The sequence below is a fragment of the Pteropus alecto genome, unplaced genomic scaffold (genome assembly GCF_000325575.1).
Source record: "Pteropus alecto unplaced genomic scaffold, ASM32557v1 scaffold43, whole genome shotgun sequence".
Classification (NCBI taxonomy): domain Eukaryota; kingdom Metazoa; phylum Chordata; class Mammalia; order Chiroptera; family Pteropodidae; genus Pteropus; species Pteropus alecto.
In genome coordinates, this window is record NW_006435764.1 from 4,729,751 (window position 1) to 4,744,974 (window position 15,224).

A 15,224-nucleotide genomic window follows, 5' to 3' on the forward strand; every position below is an offset into this window, starting at 1 on the left:
ACTTATTCTATCTTTTTTGAATAACTGTGTACTGGGCTTGGAAAACACAGCCCTTGTCCTCAGTGTGTTAGAAGTGGAGCTGGCAGAGAGACGCATAAACGACTAACTGTAATACAATGTGATAAGTGCAATAATAGCTGCCTGCTGAAGTGCTGCGGGAGCAGAGGCGGGAATGATCACAGAGGAGGGAATGATCACAGAAGAGGGAAGGATCGACTCTCTCTGAGGGAGGTAAAGAATTAATCAGGAGCAGGATGTGGCAGAGAAGGCATTAGGGAACAAGACAGGCTCTAACCCTCGGGATAGGATTTTTAGCTTTGCATAGCAGTGAAAGAGAAAGGGGCAGAGAGGCAGCTGGCCTTGAGGGTCGATGGGCAAGCTGCTGAGCAGAGTCTGCATCCTGTAGAGTTTGGGCTTAGAATCTAGCAGGACCCCCAGCTCGCAGCTGGTGGTAGTCGGCTTTATTCTAGCATGAACAATGTAAGCTACTTGGGTCTGGCCTGGAGGTCACTGGCTAAGAATAAGGTGCGAGTGAAACTATAATCTGGATTAGCTGCCTCACCGCCCTCTCATGAGAGTTCAGGAATCCAGAGGAGAGGAAAAGGTTGAGACAGGGGGTCATGGGCTGGGGGGAAGACAGACTAAGGAAATGTGAGCATGGAGACCCAGATCATAGGCGAGGAATAATACACTCAGAGCGAAAAAAACAGAGCAGGATCTGTGTAGAAGACACTGGAATAGAAAACTGTCGGAATCTGGAGATGGCCGCAGGGAACACCAACAGAGAACACAGCATATTCTCCAAAAAGCTGGGAGACTGTAGAGCCCAAATGCTTGAAAACTAAAACTCAGAGGCACAGGGACAGGGCCTCGGAACCACCAGAGAGCACCGTTCACATGCAGGTCTATGGGATTAAACTCCTGGAGTCCCAACATGGTGGCCAGATGGAGATCCGTGATCTAAGGATACCAGTGTCATCTTGGTTCCTTTTCTCTATGACAGCACCTCTGGAAACTTAGGACACAGAACATGTGTGTCAAATTTTGATTTGGCCAAAGGAGCATTTAATTTTATTTGGGAGAAGAGTAGCTTCGAACTCCATACTTTCTCCCCAAGATGGTAGGATTCCACGGAGAGGGGCTAACAGCCGGTCCTCACTGGGAGGTCTGGATCCCATACCTGGGCCCCCAGAGGATCCCTTGGGAGAACCAAGATGGATCACCGAAGGGAAGCCAAAGCAGTCCATGTTTAGCTTACAGGGGCCTCAGAGACACACATAGTTTGGAGACAAGGTCAAACAGTCTGCTTTCTTAAATTTCTGTTCTTTGTGGAGTACAAAGATGTAAAACAGAGTATGACAGCCCCACATGCCTGCAGGGGCCAGGCAGGTAACAAAAATCATGACGTGGCTGGCAAGGAGACAAAAGGGAATGGTGGGTCCTGTAGAGAAATGGAAAGCACAGGCCCACTTAGAGGAATCGCAAATCGGTTATTTTTAAACAGCGTACTGGCCACACTCCTGAGATCTGGCTTTAGTAGGTTTGTGACTCCTGAAAGAAGGAAAAGGGGTCATGTATGTAAGCATTTTTGTGGGGGAGGTCTATGCAGGAAGAGTATGGGTGCTAGAAATGTCCATCCCAGAGCTAAGTGTGAGCAGGGCTGCTGGCGAAGGGCCAAGAAGAATGGAATTGAAATGGTCCTGTGGCCTGGGCTGCTTCCCTGTCCAGCGGCTGAGAGTATTAGGTGACTCTAGCTCAGGTCACACCCTGCCCACTGCGCTCTTTGCTCAGGGTGACTCAACTCTGACCTAGAGTTTATTTTTATATAAATATTGACAGAGCAAATCCAAAGAATCTGTGGGAACGGGGGGAATGATGGATGTTGAATGAAGAAGGAGTCCTAGGCCTAGTAGAAGTTACGCTCTCCTTCCTATTGCAGGAACGAAAGCCCAACTATAGGAACCCTGGACCTTAGCTCTCTCATACCTCGTTAGTGCTCCTCCCAGGAAGTCCTCACGTGTTTTCTCTTTTGGAGAAAGGGGAGGGGCAGACAATCCTGCCCTTCACGTGGGTCAGGTTCAGCTTCATGGAACCGATTAATGACAGAAGCCAAGTTCTGCCTTTGTGTGCCCCTACCCACCCGCATCTCACCGCCTATCTCTTCTTCCTCCCCCAAAACCACACAAGAGGGTCTCCATACTTTCTTTCCAGAACCAGAGGTTTCCAAGAGCATAGTCCCGGCCCTCGGAAGTAGTGCCAAGGATCAAAATATACCTTTGTATTTGAGAGGTACTAGGAAAATGAGAAATGCAGAATTGGGGTTCAGATAAAGGTATAGACCCAGCCCCCTCCACTTCCCTGGATGGCTGCTAAATGCTGAATTACATGAGAACTTTGGACAGTAGAAGTTGTTGTTGTTTTTAATCCTTAGCAGCTAAGCTGAAGCTCATGTGTTAATTTTGAGGACAGAGCTTGTTTGCATAATGTAGAGTCATGAGAAAGTAGCACTGGCAAGCATACATGTGCCTCATTCCCCAGCCTGGGCCCTAGGAGGGAGCGATGGGAGCTGATCTCTCCTGGGGAGCTTGGAAGGGCTCCAGGAAGTTCAGGGAAGCGTACATGTTGTGATTAAGAACTTGTCCCCCAAAGTCAGGGAGAACCTCACTTCGGCACCCTGCTCTGTTCCTTCCAGCTGCATGACCTTGAACCATGACTTAACTTTCATGGTGCAGCTTCCTCATCTGTGAATGGGGATGATAATGGATTCTTACCCTGTAGGTTGTGATGAGGTGATGCATGTAAATGATGAGGACACATATCACAGCTGACATTTATCGAGCACCTATTAAGTGTTCCCTGTCATAAACGAAAGGAAAAAAAAGGGGAGAGAACCGTACTATGTCCTCCTTTGAGCTCCTGGCACCGTATCCGTACTTACCTAGCAGCACTTCAGTCTTCCTGGTGCATCATAGATGTATCTTAGCGCGAGAACAGGATCTCAGTCTTTTCATCTCAAATCGACTACAGGGTATAGGAGGCCATTTGTGTAGAGAAGGGGCTCAGAACAGTTTGTGGAACCTGGGAATAAAAGAACTCTGGTTTATGCTCATTATTGCCCAAGGGGTCCCATGCCTGCATCCTGCTTTACCCTGGTTTACCCATGATGTCCTAAACCACACTGAAGGCTGTCGCTGCTTTCAGCCCTGGCTCTATTCACTGTCCCTCTCTGGTTTGAGGCTCTCGCCCCCTGCTGTGTCACTCTGAGACACCCCTGCCTTCCAGCCTCAGTCCATGTGCATCCGGTCCCTCTGCTTCCCCATCATGGCTTCCCCTCTCCCACTGGCAGCTGATTTCTATTGACTGAAAAACCAACCACTCTTTGGCCGTCGGGAGCGGAGCAGATCGAGGACAGGAGGAGAGAAGAATCCAGTGAGTGATGGGCTCAGTGGCCCCGAGATGCCCCTCACCAGCCCTGTTCTCCCTTGCAGGAGCAGGAGGCCACCCACCACCATGAGCAGCACCCTGTCACCCACAGATTTCGACAGCTTGGAGATCCAGGGTCAGTACAGTGACATCAACAACCGCTGGGACCTACCTGACTCGGACTGGGACAATGACAGCAGCTCGGCCCGCCTCTTTGAGAGGTCTCGAATTAAGGCCCTGGCAGGTGAGTTCAGAGGAGGGGCACGGGAGATGCTGAGGATGCTGGGGACAGAAGCTTGTCACGAGGAGTCCTTTAAGTTCATTGGAAGACCAACTTTCTTTCTAAGCTGCTGCACTAGAGTGGGAAATCCAGATCACCCTCTCAAGCTTCTGGTCCCCAACTCCAGCCTCAGGGACAGACTTCATGCAATCTAGAACATTCCCCAGCTTCATTCCCCAAAGCATAGAGAAGCCATGCTAACCCTGGGACTCAGCTGTGTTCCCCTCTGCACTCAGTTGACTTCCAGGCCTCTGTTTCTGAGTCACGTCCTTCATTCCTTTGCACTCTTAGTCTTTCTATTCTGTTTCCATCCACCTCTCCTTTATCTTTCATCCCCTAGTCTTCCTTGATTTCCACTGTCATCTCTCACACCTGTTCTCCCTCCCAGTCCATTATCCTCTCCTCTCCCTCCCCATCTGTTCCTTCCACCTGCGGCCTGTTCCTCCCATTATTTTGTCTACCTGTTCCCTGAAACAGGTGCCCTCCGCCCTCCACCGGTTTCCGCAGCCGCCCATTCTCCCGGGTTTGCTCTCTGCCCAGCCCTTGCCCTCCCCTATGGCCTGGGCTCTCCCCTTCAGCTTCGCAGAGCGCAAACAAACCCGTTTGACGGGCCTCCCTGCGTTCCGGGGTGGAGTTGTCATGGCAACAAGAGTGCGCTGCCACCTGACACCACCAGCGGCTGGCGTGGGGCTGAGTCACCCACACACCCCAAGGCCACCCACCCGATCTGGCCACCCTCCATGCCACCTTCGTCCTTTGCACTGACCTGCTGGCCTCCCAGACCAGCACAGTGGGAAAGGTCCCAGCTACTTCATCCTGAGAGGTGGTACTTTCGGCCTGGGTGGGGTGGCCTCCTGAAAGAAGGGAGACGCTGAAGGGGGTGGTTCCCAAATTGGTCACCCTTTTACCAGATCATCCAGGGCCGTTTTTACAAATACAGGTTCCCAAGCCCCTTCTTAGATGCATTGAATTAGAATCTTTGGGTATATGGTCCAGAAATCAGGCTTTTTAAGTTCTCCAGGTAATTCTTTCCAGCCAGCCCAGCACCAGTCTGAGGACCCCAGTGTGGTGGCTGTAGCTTCTGGGAATCCCTTATCATTTTCTCCTGGGCTTCTCTGTCCTTCTGGTTGTGTGTTCAGGCTGGCTTGTGAAATACTCGTATCGGTGTTTCTATAGATGAGAGAAGACAGAGGATGTGAGCTACAGAGAATGTTTGGGAGGAAGTTCCCCTGGTATACTGACTTTAAGTGCACTGTAGCCTCTAGAACTGTCCTGATGTCTGTGTGCACATGACATGTGACACCCAGGGCTGTTGCAATGTCTGTGCACCCATCCCATGCTGTCGATAGGTATTTACCTCCACTCATAAGCTGGGCTTCTGGAGGAGGCATTGCTGTATGGGCTTTGCCTTGTGCTGGGTCTTGCACCAGTAGGTGCCAAATAAACGCTGAATGAATGAAGATGGCAGAAAGGCAAGAGTAGGCTGTCAGTGACAGGAGCTGAAGCCCAAGGGGCGGTAGGAAGGGAATCTGGTAGATGTGCTCATCAGTGGGTGCGCTGGGGGCCTGGGATGGCCTGGCTGGGGAGGGCCTGGTAGGTCCAGTGGCTGGGAAGGGGAGGTGATGATGACAAACACCCATTTCACAGATGAGGGGATATAAGCAATTTCTCTTTCTCTGCTCTCCAAGCTGGGGATCAAAGTCCATGTCCAGAAGGGGGACGCCCTCCCAGAGTTACCCAGAGAAGGGCCAACCTTGTCACACCCGCAGACCTTTGGGAAGCAGGACTTAGCTTTGGGGACCCCTCTCTTGGCTTCTCTGTACTCTTAGGCAACTCAGGGCCTAATGGGCAGGTCTCTAAGGTGCTTACAGGTCCCTCCTCCGTCTGGCAGGGCCCGGCCCTGCCTCAGCCGGCCGGCTCCGCCTCCTACCCCTCCCCCGGCACTGTCCAACCTGTTTGTCTGGAGCTGCCTCTGTCTCCTCTCACCACAGCTAGGTGTGCCCTGTTACTTGTCCCGGAGCTCAGGAGCTCAGACGTCCGGTAACTCCTTTTCCCCACTCCTCGAAACTTCTATCATCTTTGAACCACCCCCGACCCAGGACCCCAGCCTCTGGGCATCCCAGGCTCTAGGGGAAGCAGAGCCTGCCTCTGGAACAGCGTGGGCAGAGCATGGACTCTGGGCCCCAGGCCGTGTAGGAGGCAGCAAGCACCATGAATGGGAACGGAGTGAGCAGGGTGCACGGGCCCAGCCTGAACGGGGCTGGCGAGTTTTACTATGAGGCTGTAGAAGGGTCTCAGAACCCCGGGGGCCTCCTGCTCTCACCAGCTGCCTACATCAACCCCGCTCAGTACGCCAGCGTGCTGGAAGGACGCTTCAAACAGCTTCAAGGTGAGCTCCACGGGCAGAGGGGAGCAGAGAGGGGACCTGGGGGCGTGGGAGAGGAGCCCGAGCCAAGAACACAGAGTGGAACATTTGCCGTGACTCAGGCGTTTGGGAGACAATGTGCCAGGGGAATAATTACAAGTGGCCAGAAAATACATGGATGCTGACAGCACCGGGAAAGGCTTGGACCCACTGGGAGCGACTGTGTGAAAGCGTGTGTGGGTGTGACCGCAAACACCCCGCTGGGGACTGCGGAGCATGTGTCGCAGTGAATGCAGTGAGCGTGGAGGCAGCGGGCGAGGCTGAGAAGCAGCGTCTCGTCAGCAAATGGAGAGGCTGCCGGTGCAGCCTCACTGAGACAGTGCACTTTCGATGGGTTTGGAGACAACGGCCCGCTAGGATAGTTGAGGAAGATGAGAAGGGGAGGGGCCCAGGGCTTGTTTGTGCTGCCCTGGGTTTCTGAGTGGGCGTCTAAATGTAGTGTGTGTGTGGGAAGCCGGGAATGTGTCAAAGGGAGTAGGTGCAGACAGGCCCAGGTATATGTCTGAGCAGGCGTGTGTTCACCTGGCACCAATATCTCTGTTTCTGGGAGTCACTGTGTTTTGTGTGTTGGCGGGGCGGGGGGATTACCATGGATGTTGCGGATGCCTTGTGAAGTTACACTGCCTCCGGTGCTTGGCTTCGCGCATCTTTCTCCTAGCTGCCCCTGCTTCCACGTCTTCCCCTTTTATTCTACCTGTGTGCCAAAATGGCTTCCCCCCCTCCCACCCCCACCGTGCACCTGGCATCCAGACAGTCCCCATGGCTCCAGTAATGGCCAATACTCCAGGAAATCCCCAGCTCGGTCTATAGACCCTGAAAGGAGGCCCAAAGGCACCCTTGGTTCCGCGGCTGCTACAGAGCATCGGGCCATCCCGTGCAGTTGTTAGGACCTCGAGTTGGCCCAGGTACAGGGGTTGGAGGTAAGAAAGACAGGACCAGACATGGGTGTGTCGCTATGCTTTATGGGTGAGGTGCGTAGGAATGTGAGATTAAGGGATGAGTCTTTTCGGTTTCTGAGATGCTGGTGCTGTGAGGGAAACCAAAAGTGACTCTTCAGGCCGTGGCCCCTTGGACTGGGTCCTTGCACTGGGCTCCCGTGGGGAGGACTGGCGGAAATCTTAGTGACCGAAGCAACGTCCAATGGCCTGAGCCTCTTCCCTCACTTTGTCGTTGATAACATTATTAATTTTTCTTTTTCTCTGGAACCTAAAAGCATCCCCTCAGCAGTAGCTCCCCCTGTGGACCAGGCAACAGGACATTTCCCCAACTCTGCCTGCCCTCCACCCCCCGCCCGGCACACACACTCCATCTTCCTTGGCTCACCCTTTTTCCTGTTCTCGGCTTCAAGATCTCGTTTTTCTTCTCAGCGCTGGAACATTGGTGTCCTGGGACCACATTCCTTGCAGCCCATTGAATGAACCTGCCCCAGAAAAGCTTGTCTTTTCTTTAAATTATCCCAGGACAGCAAGCTGACTCAGGCGACCCACAGCCTCTATAATATCACATCCTTCCAATGGCCACTTGGAAGAGCCACTGCTGGGATTTAAGTCCACGCCCTCCCTTTGTCCACCGCCCAAAGGGAACAGCCACACTGCCTGCTGAGCCCGAGTAGCTTTCGCTCTCTCCTTGAGGTCAGGCCACACCTATAGAACAGAAACTCACTGAGGAGCCATTGTGTGCCAGGCGCCGTACACATGTTGTCTCGTCTAATTGATACAATGACCTGTTGAAGTAGAAAGTCATATGCCTGTCTTACAGAAGAGGCAAGTGAGGCTCTGGTGGATGAAGTAACAGCGTTTCACCACTCTTAGATGACAGCGCCCCAGCCCGGATCCCAGCCCTTCCCTGCACCATCCCACTGCTTCTAATTTCTCTCATGCCTTCTCTCACAGTCTGTTTCTCACCCTCATGTTTGTCTTTTACCTTGCCTATGAGCTCATTTCAATCTCTGTATTTCCCTGCTTCTTAAGTTAGGGATTTTCATCTTGGCCCTCTTCCCTCTCGTCCTCCCCAGACCTCACTTCCGGCCTCTCAGGCAACCCCCCAACCCCCAGCCCCACCAGCTGGCATTTAGAAGGTGCACTGTACTCAGGCAGAAATGACCCCATGTTGCCACCACAGATGAGCGAGAAGCCGTACAAAAGAAAACCTTCACCAAGTGGGTGAACTCGCACCTGGCCCGGGTGACATGCCGGGTGGGAGACCTGTACAGTGACCTCCGGGATGGACGTAACCTGCTGAGGCTCCTCGAGGTGCTCTCGGGAGAGACACTGGTGAGCTTTGGTGATGAGGAAGGAGGGGGCCTGAGAGACAGTGGTCAAGGGGTCAAAGCACAGGAGTCGTCCTCAGAGAGAAGAGTGACACCAGAGGGGAAAGCAGGGCTGCCCCTGCTCAGAGGATGGTGTCGCGTTGAGAGGCTTTGCTGCCTGGATTAAATGGGAACATTGCTTCATGGAGACTGGAACAGTGGCCCCATTGAAAACATTTCTTTTCCCACGCACTCTGGGTGCAAATAATTCCCTTGGGAATCTTAATCTGGCCGAAGCCTCATCTGTAACCTCGGCTTTGGCTCCGTGAACTTGGGCCCAGCCCTGGGGCTGTCCCTGTGTTCCCGAGGGAGGTCAGGGGGAAGGTGTATGAAGCAGGGATGGTAGGAGGGAAGGAGAAGGAGGCCCACGGTCCCATACCTTCGTGTCCCCTGTCCCTCAACAGCCAAAGCCCACAAAGGGCCGCATGCGGATCCACTGCCTGGAGAATGTGGACAAAGCGCTGCAGTTCCTGAAGGAGCAGAAAGTGCACTTGGAAAACATGGGCTCCCACGACATTGTGGATGGAAACCACCGTCTGACCCTTGGGCTGGTCTGGACCATCATCCTTCGATTTCAGGTACCCCGGCCCAGTGTCACGCAGCATGCACGCCACACCTCAGCCCTGCACCGCGAGCAGTCACTGCCCGTCCACGGTGCGATCAACACATAAACAGAGGGTCTAGAACTGTGTATAGCAGGGGGTCCCCAACCCCCGGGCCATGGACCAGTACCGGTCTGTAGCCTGTTAAGAACCGGGCTGCACAGCAGAAGGTGAGCAGCGGGCAAGCTGGTGAAGCCTCATCTGTATTTGCAGCTGCTCCCCAGCGCCAGCATCACCGCCTAAGCTCCACCTCAGATCCTCAGGCATTAGATTCTCATAGGAGCACCGGTACCTGGTGCCCAAAAGGTTGGGGACCACTGATGTATAGCATTCTGTGGCTGCTACACCAGACAAGGGACTCTCTTCATTAAACAGGGGAGAGACCAGCATAGGTGTGGTCAAACTTCTGTAGCAAGTTCCCTGTGGCCTGGTCTGTGTCCTGATCACGTGCAGTAGGACCCCATGTCGGCCCACAAGGGACTGGAAATTTCGCAGACTGGCCCTTCACCACTGCCAGCTCTAGAACTACATCTGGGGTCTGCTCACTGGCCCACTCCTCTGCCACAAACTGCTTGCCTCCCTCAAAAGAACAGCACCCCACTCCTTATGCTCCAAGCATAGCCAGTCCAGCGTCCTGATTCCCTCACGGCTCTCCTGCTCACCCCGCATGCAACCTCCTCCGCTCCTTCCAGCCCTGAGCCGAGCTCTGCCAGCCTCACCTTTGACACCCAGCTCCCAGAAGACGGTCACTGGTCCACCTGCAGCTCCCCACCTGCGGGAACCAGCACCCTTCACTTCGAGGCACTTCCACTCTCATAACTTCCGCCCCCACTCTGCTGCCTCAAACCCCTTTGACCTGATGTTTTGTGGTCACTAGTCCAGGAGGAAAGGTCCCCAGGCTCTGTCCCTGCACCACTATCACAGGAGTCCAAAGAGCAGCTTCCTGGTGTGTGTGCCTGAGCATCTCTGGTAACTCGAAGAGCCCCCGTCCCAGGAGTAAAGGCTTTCTTCCTTCTCTCTTAGATCCAAGACATCAGTGTGGAAACAGAGGACAACAAGGAGAAGAAGTCAGCCAAGGATGCCCTGCTGCTGTGGTGCCAGATGAAGACGGCTGGGTGAGCGTGGCCCGGGTGGGGTGGATGCCCGGGGCTGTGCGGGATGGGCTCCTGGGACCGCAGGCTGAGGGGCCGTCCTCGAGTCGCAGACCAGGGCTTGGACTCACTCGCTGCTTTTCCGGTCTCTGTTGCCAGGTACCCCAATGTCAACGTGCACAACTTCACCACCAGCTGGAGGGATGGGCTGGCCTTCAATGCCATCGTGCACAAGCACCGGTGAGAGGACGGTGGGGTAGCGATCCCATCAGAGCTGCAGGTGGGGTTTTTTAATGACTTGGGCATGTGCTCACGTAGACAAAGCTATGAGCCGAGTTGCACAGCAGTTCTGGGGAACGAACCTTCAGAGAAGAGCCAGGATGTGGGGGCGCCGCCCTGCAAAGAGGGCTTGTGATGGAAGCGAGGGGGTGGGAGCAGTGGGTGTGGGTTTGGGGTGCCTGGTTCTGGACAAAATGGAGCTGGTGACTTAGGGATAAAGAGAGGGGTGGCTTTACTTTTCCTCTTTAGGGTCTTACGTGTTTTCGATACCTTCCATGTTCCCTCCCACCCAGGCCAGACCTGCTGGATTTCGAGTCCCTGAAGAAGTGTAATGCACACTACAACCTGCAGAATGCTTTCAATCTGGCTGAGAAGGAGCTGGGACTCACGAAGCTGCTGGATCCTGAAGGTGGGCAGAGATATGCAAAAAAGAGACTGTGGGATAGAGACAGATGGGGTTTCTGTTGGGAGTGACAAAAATGTTCTGGAATTAGTTAGTGGTGATGCCTGCACAACCTTGTGAATATACTAAAAATCACTGATTAGTATACTTTAGAAGGGTGAATTTTATGGTATAAAAATCATATCTCAATGTAAAAAATTTTAAAACTGTAGGAAGCAAGGCAGCTCTGTGGCAGAAATAGCCCTGGGGCGAGGTTCTGTCCCGGCCTCACCACAGAGTAGCACGGCCTCTCTGTGGCTCAGTTTCCTCATCTCTGAAATGAGAAGATTGGTCTACAGGGTCTCTCAGAGCCCTTATTATTCCAAAATTTTAGGGTTCTAAATTAAGCTATATGACCTTGAGGATCTCACCTAGCACTCACCTTATGGTCAGCTGGCCCTGACGATGTGACTAACGGCCACTGGGCTCTTATTTTGTACCTGACACTGCACTTGACATGCTTTAATTTAATCCTTACAACACCCTCCTTTGAGATCATTGTCATTATTATCCTCAGTGTATGGAAGAGAAGACGGGGACCCACAAAGGTTAAGTGACTTTCCCAAGGTCATACAGCTGGTGGAGCTGAGATTTAAATTCAGGCAGCCCAGCTCCCAAATCTTGGTGCGCCAGAAAAGGGAAGGAGGGGAGGGTCAAGTGACCTCCCTGCTGAAAACATTCCCTCTTAAGCTCATTTGGGGCAGATTTGGGTCTTAATTATTTTCTCCATGTTTTCCATCCCACCTGTAGCCCCATCTGCTATGTCCTCTTAGTCCAGAATGACAAACATCAGCTAACTAGTGGTGGAAATTGGCCAAATACAAGGTTCCATGGAGAGCATTTGAGAAGCATAGCTAGGATAATGAACATTTAAATAAATCTAAGTATCCTGTGTAACTTTCTGCGATGATTTCAGTGGCCCCTCCTTGCCTGTGGGTTTTAGCGGTGGTCAGGAGGGCCTCCGGTCCCCTAGTCTTCCCGTTAGGTAGGATACGATCTGGCCTAATTAAGAGAACCCAGGGATTTCAAGTCATGATCAGCCTTGATCCTTGTGGTGGGAGCTGATTTGGCTTAAAGGACACTCACTTCCTGGGGCCCACAGCTGAACTTGAGATTGAGGTCAGACATAGCCGTGCCCATGCCCAGAGAGGACTGGCTTCTTACCCTGCTGCCAGGGCTCACTGGGCCCATCCCTCTGAGCATTCCAGGTTTAGGGGGCTTTGTTCATACCTTCCATCTTGCTGCCCCAGAATCTTCTGACTTCTTACACGTTTCCAACTCATAAATCCACGATCCACCCCCAACTGGGAATGCTGTTTCTTTTCTTGTCTTGCTTCCTCCAAACGGCTAATTTTGGTTTCCACTGGGAGCACTGGCAAAAGCCTCCTTGGGCTTCTGGGTTTTGTACTCTGCTTGTTTTCTAGGAGGGGGGAAAAAATTAGCTTTTCATGCCCTTTTAGTCTGTATGGTTTATTTGTGGTTTTGCTCAGGGAGCTGGAAAGATGTCAGTCTTAGAGGGCTGGGAGGGCCCTGGGGTTGGGGTAAGTGATTCAGGTTGCGGGGTACTTCTGGGAGGCAGGTTTCCAAGTGCTCCTTTTTCTCAGATGTGAATGTGGACCAACCAGATGAGAAATCAATCATTACCTACGTGGCTACTTACTACCACTACTTTTCCAAGATGAAAGCCCTGGCTGTGGAAGGCAAAAGAATTGGGAAGGTACTCTCCCCCGTGGACAGTTGGCGTGAAGGCCAGAGGGGGCCCAGCCTAGGGGCCTTCCGCCTCTCGAGCCAGGGGAGAGCTGCGAGACCGGGCCGGGGAGCCCATGGGCGGGACCCCACGTCGCTGTCTCGCAGGTGCTGGACCACGCCATGGAGGCAGAACGCCTGGTGGAGAAGTACGAGTCCCTGGCCTCAGAGCTGCTGCAGTGGATCGAGCAAACGATCGTGACCCTCAATGACCGGCAGTTGGCCAATTCCCTGAGTGGCGTCCAGAACCAGCTGCAATCTTTTAATTCCTACCGCACGGTGGAGAAGCCGCCCAAGTAGGTAACCCCTGGGCCGCCCCAGGCCGCAGCAGGCCTGCCCCGAAGCTGTGCTCACACGAGGGGGAGCCTAGATCAGGATGGTCTTGCAGGAGGGAAATTGGCAGTATGTAAATGCAGTGGAGGCTCATTTTCCTCAGCGCAAAGCGCCAGAAGCAGTTCCCAAATACATTTTTTAAATTATCTGTTTTAAAAAAATCGTGCCGTGGAAATGATTGCTGTGGTATGTAGAGTCAGTGTGATCTACTCAGATAAGGTTACTGGTCAGGGTCGCAGGAACCCAGTCCCAGCTCAGGGACGGGGTGGGGGAGACTGGACCTGCAGGCAGCATGGGTGCGGCTGGTAACTTGCGTATTGCAAAGTTTCTTAGCATTTATATATTTTATATCTATTTTATATATTTTAGCAATTAACTCTTTTCAGGTGTGGAATTGCTGCTGGGCAGTTCTGTACAGTACATGCTAAAATGCCTGGTTTCCTATTATTGAGATCTTTTGGAGTTAATATGTTTCAGCTCCAAAACTAATATTAATCCAGAAAACATCTGTTCCTGTATGTCTCAGGGAATGATATGACCCAGAAAGTCCCCTTCTGGACATTGACCAAAGATGTAACTTCAAGGATATTCGCCAATATGACCTTTGTAAAAGAAAAATAAGCCACGGGACAGCCACTGACAGTAATGGTGAAAAATGCATTATTGACACAAAAAGGTGTTCATGACAAAGAAGCGAAGGCGCAGTTTCCAAAAACGGCTATTTGTGGGCAGCAGAGCCAAGGGCTAAGTGTCCAGGTTCAAAGTGCCTGAGTTCACATCCTGGCTCTGCCATTTAACGGTGGTTGTTAGCTTCTCTGTGCCTCAGTTTCCTCATCTGGAAAATGAGGGTAATAAAAAACATAGCTAACAGCAAGAACTGAATGAGTTAAGGCATGTAAAGCCCCGAGAGGAGGGCCTAGGTCACTGTGAGTGAGTCCTCGACAAATGTCAGCCATGGTTATGATACAATCCCATCTGTGTTAAAAAAAAAACGAAATGAAGTACCTTCATGCCAGAGGGCAACAGTGCTCCTTTATGTGTTTTTCGGTTGTTTTAAAATTAGATTCTTTTGATTTGCTGGGATGTTCTGCCTTTGCACACAACATATGTTGCTTTTATGAGAAGTAAAACAACACAGGTCACTTCATTGTGAAAGGCAGAGTCCCTGTGCCCCTCACAGCCTTTGACTCTGACCCGGACCTGGCCTCCTGCCCCAGGTTCACGGAGAAAGGGAACTTGGAGGTGCTGCTCTTCACTGTCCAGAGCAAGCTGCGGGCCAACAACCAGAAGGTCTACACACCTCGAGAGGGCCGGCTCATCTCCGACATCAACAAGGTCCACGGCCCCCCTACCTGTCCCACAGGCAGCCCACTCTTGGTGCCAGCCCTACTCCCCCAACTCGAACACCCCTCCCTGGTGCGGATGTGACTCACACGTCCTCTCGTGCATCCTGCACAGCCCCTCCCTCCTCCGTCTGCCTCTCCGTGCGAGTTCACATAATCAGATTTTACCCCAGTCCCTTATCTTGTCCAGCCCGTCCCTGACTCGCACTCCCTACTTTTACTTTTTTCACAGACATTGTAAGATTAATAAACATAATAGGGTTCACCCACAGTCCCCCTCACCCCAAATAAATCCGGTGGTGTCCATGGTCCCTGTTCCCCTTGGGTCCTTGTCCATAAGCAGGTGTAGTTTTCACATGGCTCCATAGCACCCACACCCACCCCGCATTTCTCACACTTCCATGCACAGGCATCTAACTGGCCGCATTCCACAGATCCACTAGACCGAGCTTCCCTGGGACTCACCATGTGCCCCCAGCCCTGGTGACCTGTCCCCACCCTCACTTCCTGAGCCCTGGCCCTTTTGCACTAATCCTGTCCCCTTCTCACAGGCCTGGGAGCGGCTGGAGAAAGCTGAGCACGAGCGTGAGCTGGCCCTGCGCACTGAGCTGATCCGCCAGGAGAAGCTGGAGCAGCTGGCCGCCCGCTTCGACCGCAAGGCCGCCATGCGGGAGACTTGGCTTAGCGAGAACCAACGCCTCGTGTCCCAGGTAGAACACGGAGGGTCTCTTGGCCTGTCCAGACTGGTGGGGAGAAAGGGGAGAGAGAGCGCAGTGGGCAAGGAGCCCTGCAATGTGGGGAGCTAATGGAACAACCCATCACGCAGGTGGGAAGACTGAGGATCCCAGGAACCAGGGGCCAGAGGCTTGACCAAGAAGGAGGGGTTAGTGAGATAGGGCGGGGTGAGATAGAGGGCAAGCTTAGATCGCCTCGTGGGGCTGGCATCTTGCAG

The 15,224-nt window shown here is 52.9% G+C and overlaps 1 protein-coding gene across 1 annotated transcript in view; it reads left to right on the forward strand.

Moving 5' to 3' along the window:
* The window catches only part of SPTBN2 (spectrin beta, non-erythrocytic 2), a 36,856-nt gene that overhangs the window by 3,082 nt on the left and 18,550 nt on the right, over positions 1-15,224 (forward strand). Inside the window, exons 2-11 of the mRNA XM_015588786.2 lie at positions 3,489-3,667; positions 8,250-8,401; positions 8,841-9,014; positions 10,062-10,153; positions 10,289-10,369; positions 10,702-10,817; positions 12,455-12,567; positions 12,705-12,892; positions 14,147-14,264; positions 14,824-14,982. Of these exons, the coding sequence (XP_015444272.1) occupies positions 3,511-3,667; positions 8,250-8,401; positions 8,841-9,014; positions 10,062-10,153; positions 10,289-10,369; positions 10,702-10,817; positions 12,455-12,567; positions 12,705-12,892; positions 14,147-14,264; positions 14,824-14,982 (1,350 nt within the window). The 5' untranslated portion in view covers positions 3,489-3,510. The remainder of the gene's footprint in view (positions 1-3,488; positions 3,668-8,249; positions 8,402-8,840; positions 9,015-10,061; positions 10,154-10,288; positions 10,370-10,701; positions 10,818-12,454; positions 12,568-12,704; positions 12,893-14,146; positions 14,265-14,823; positions 14,983-15,224) is intronic.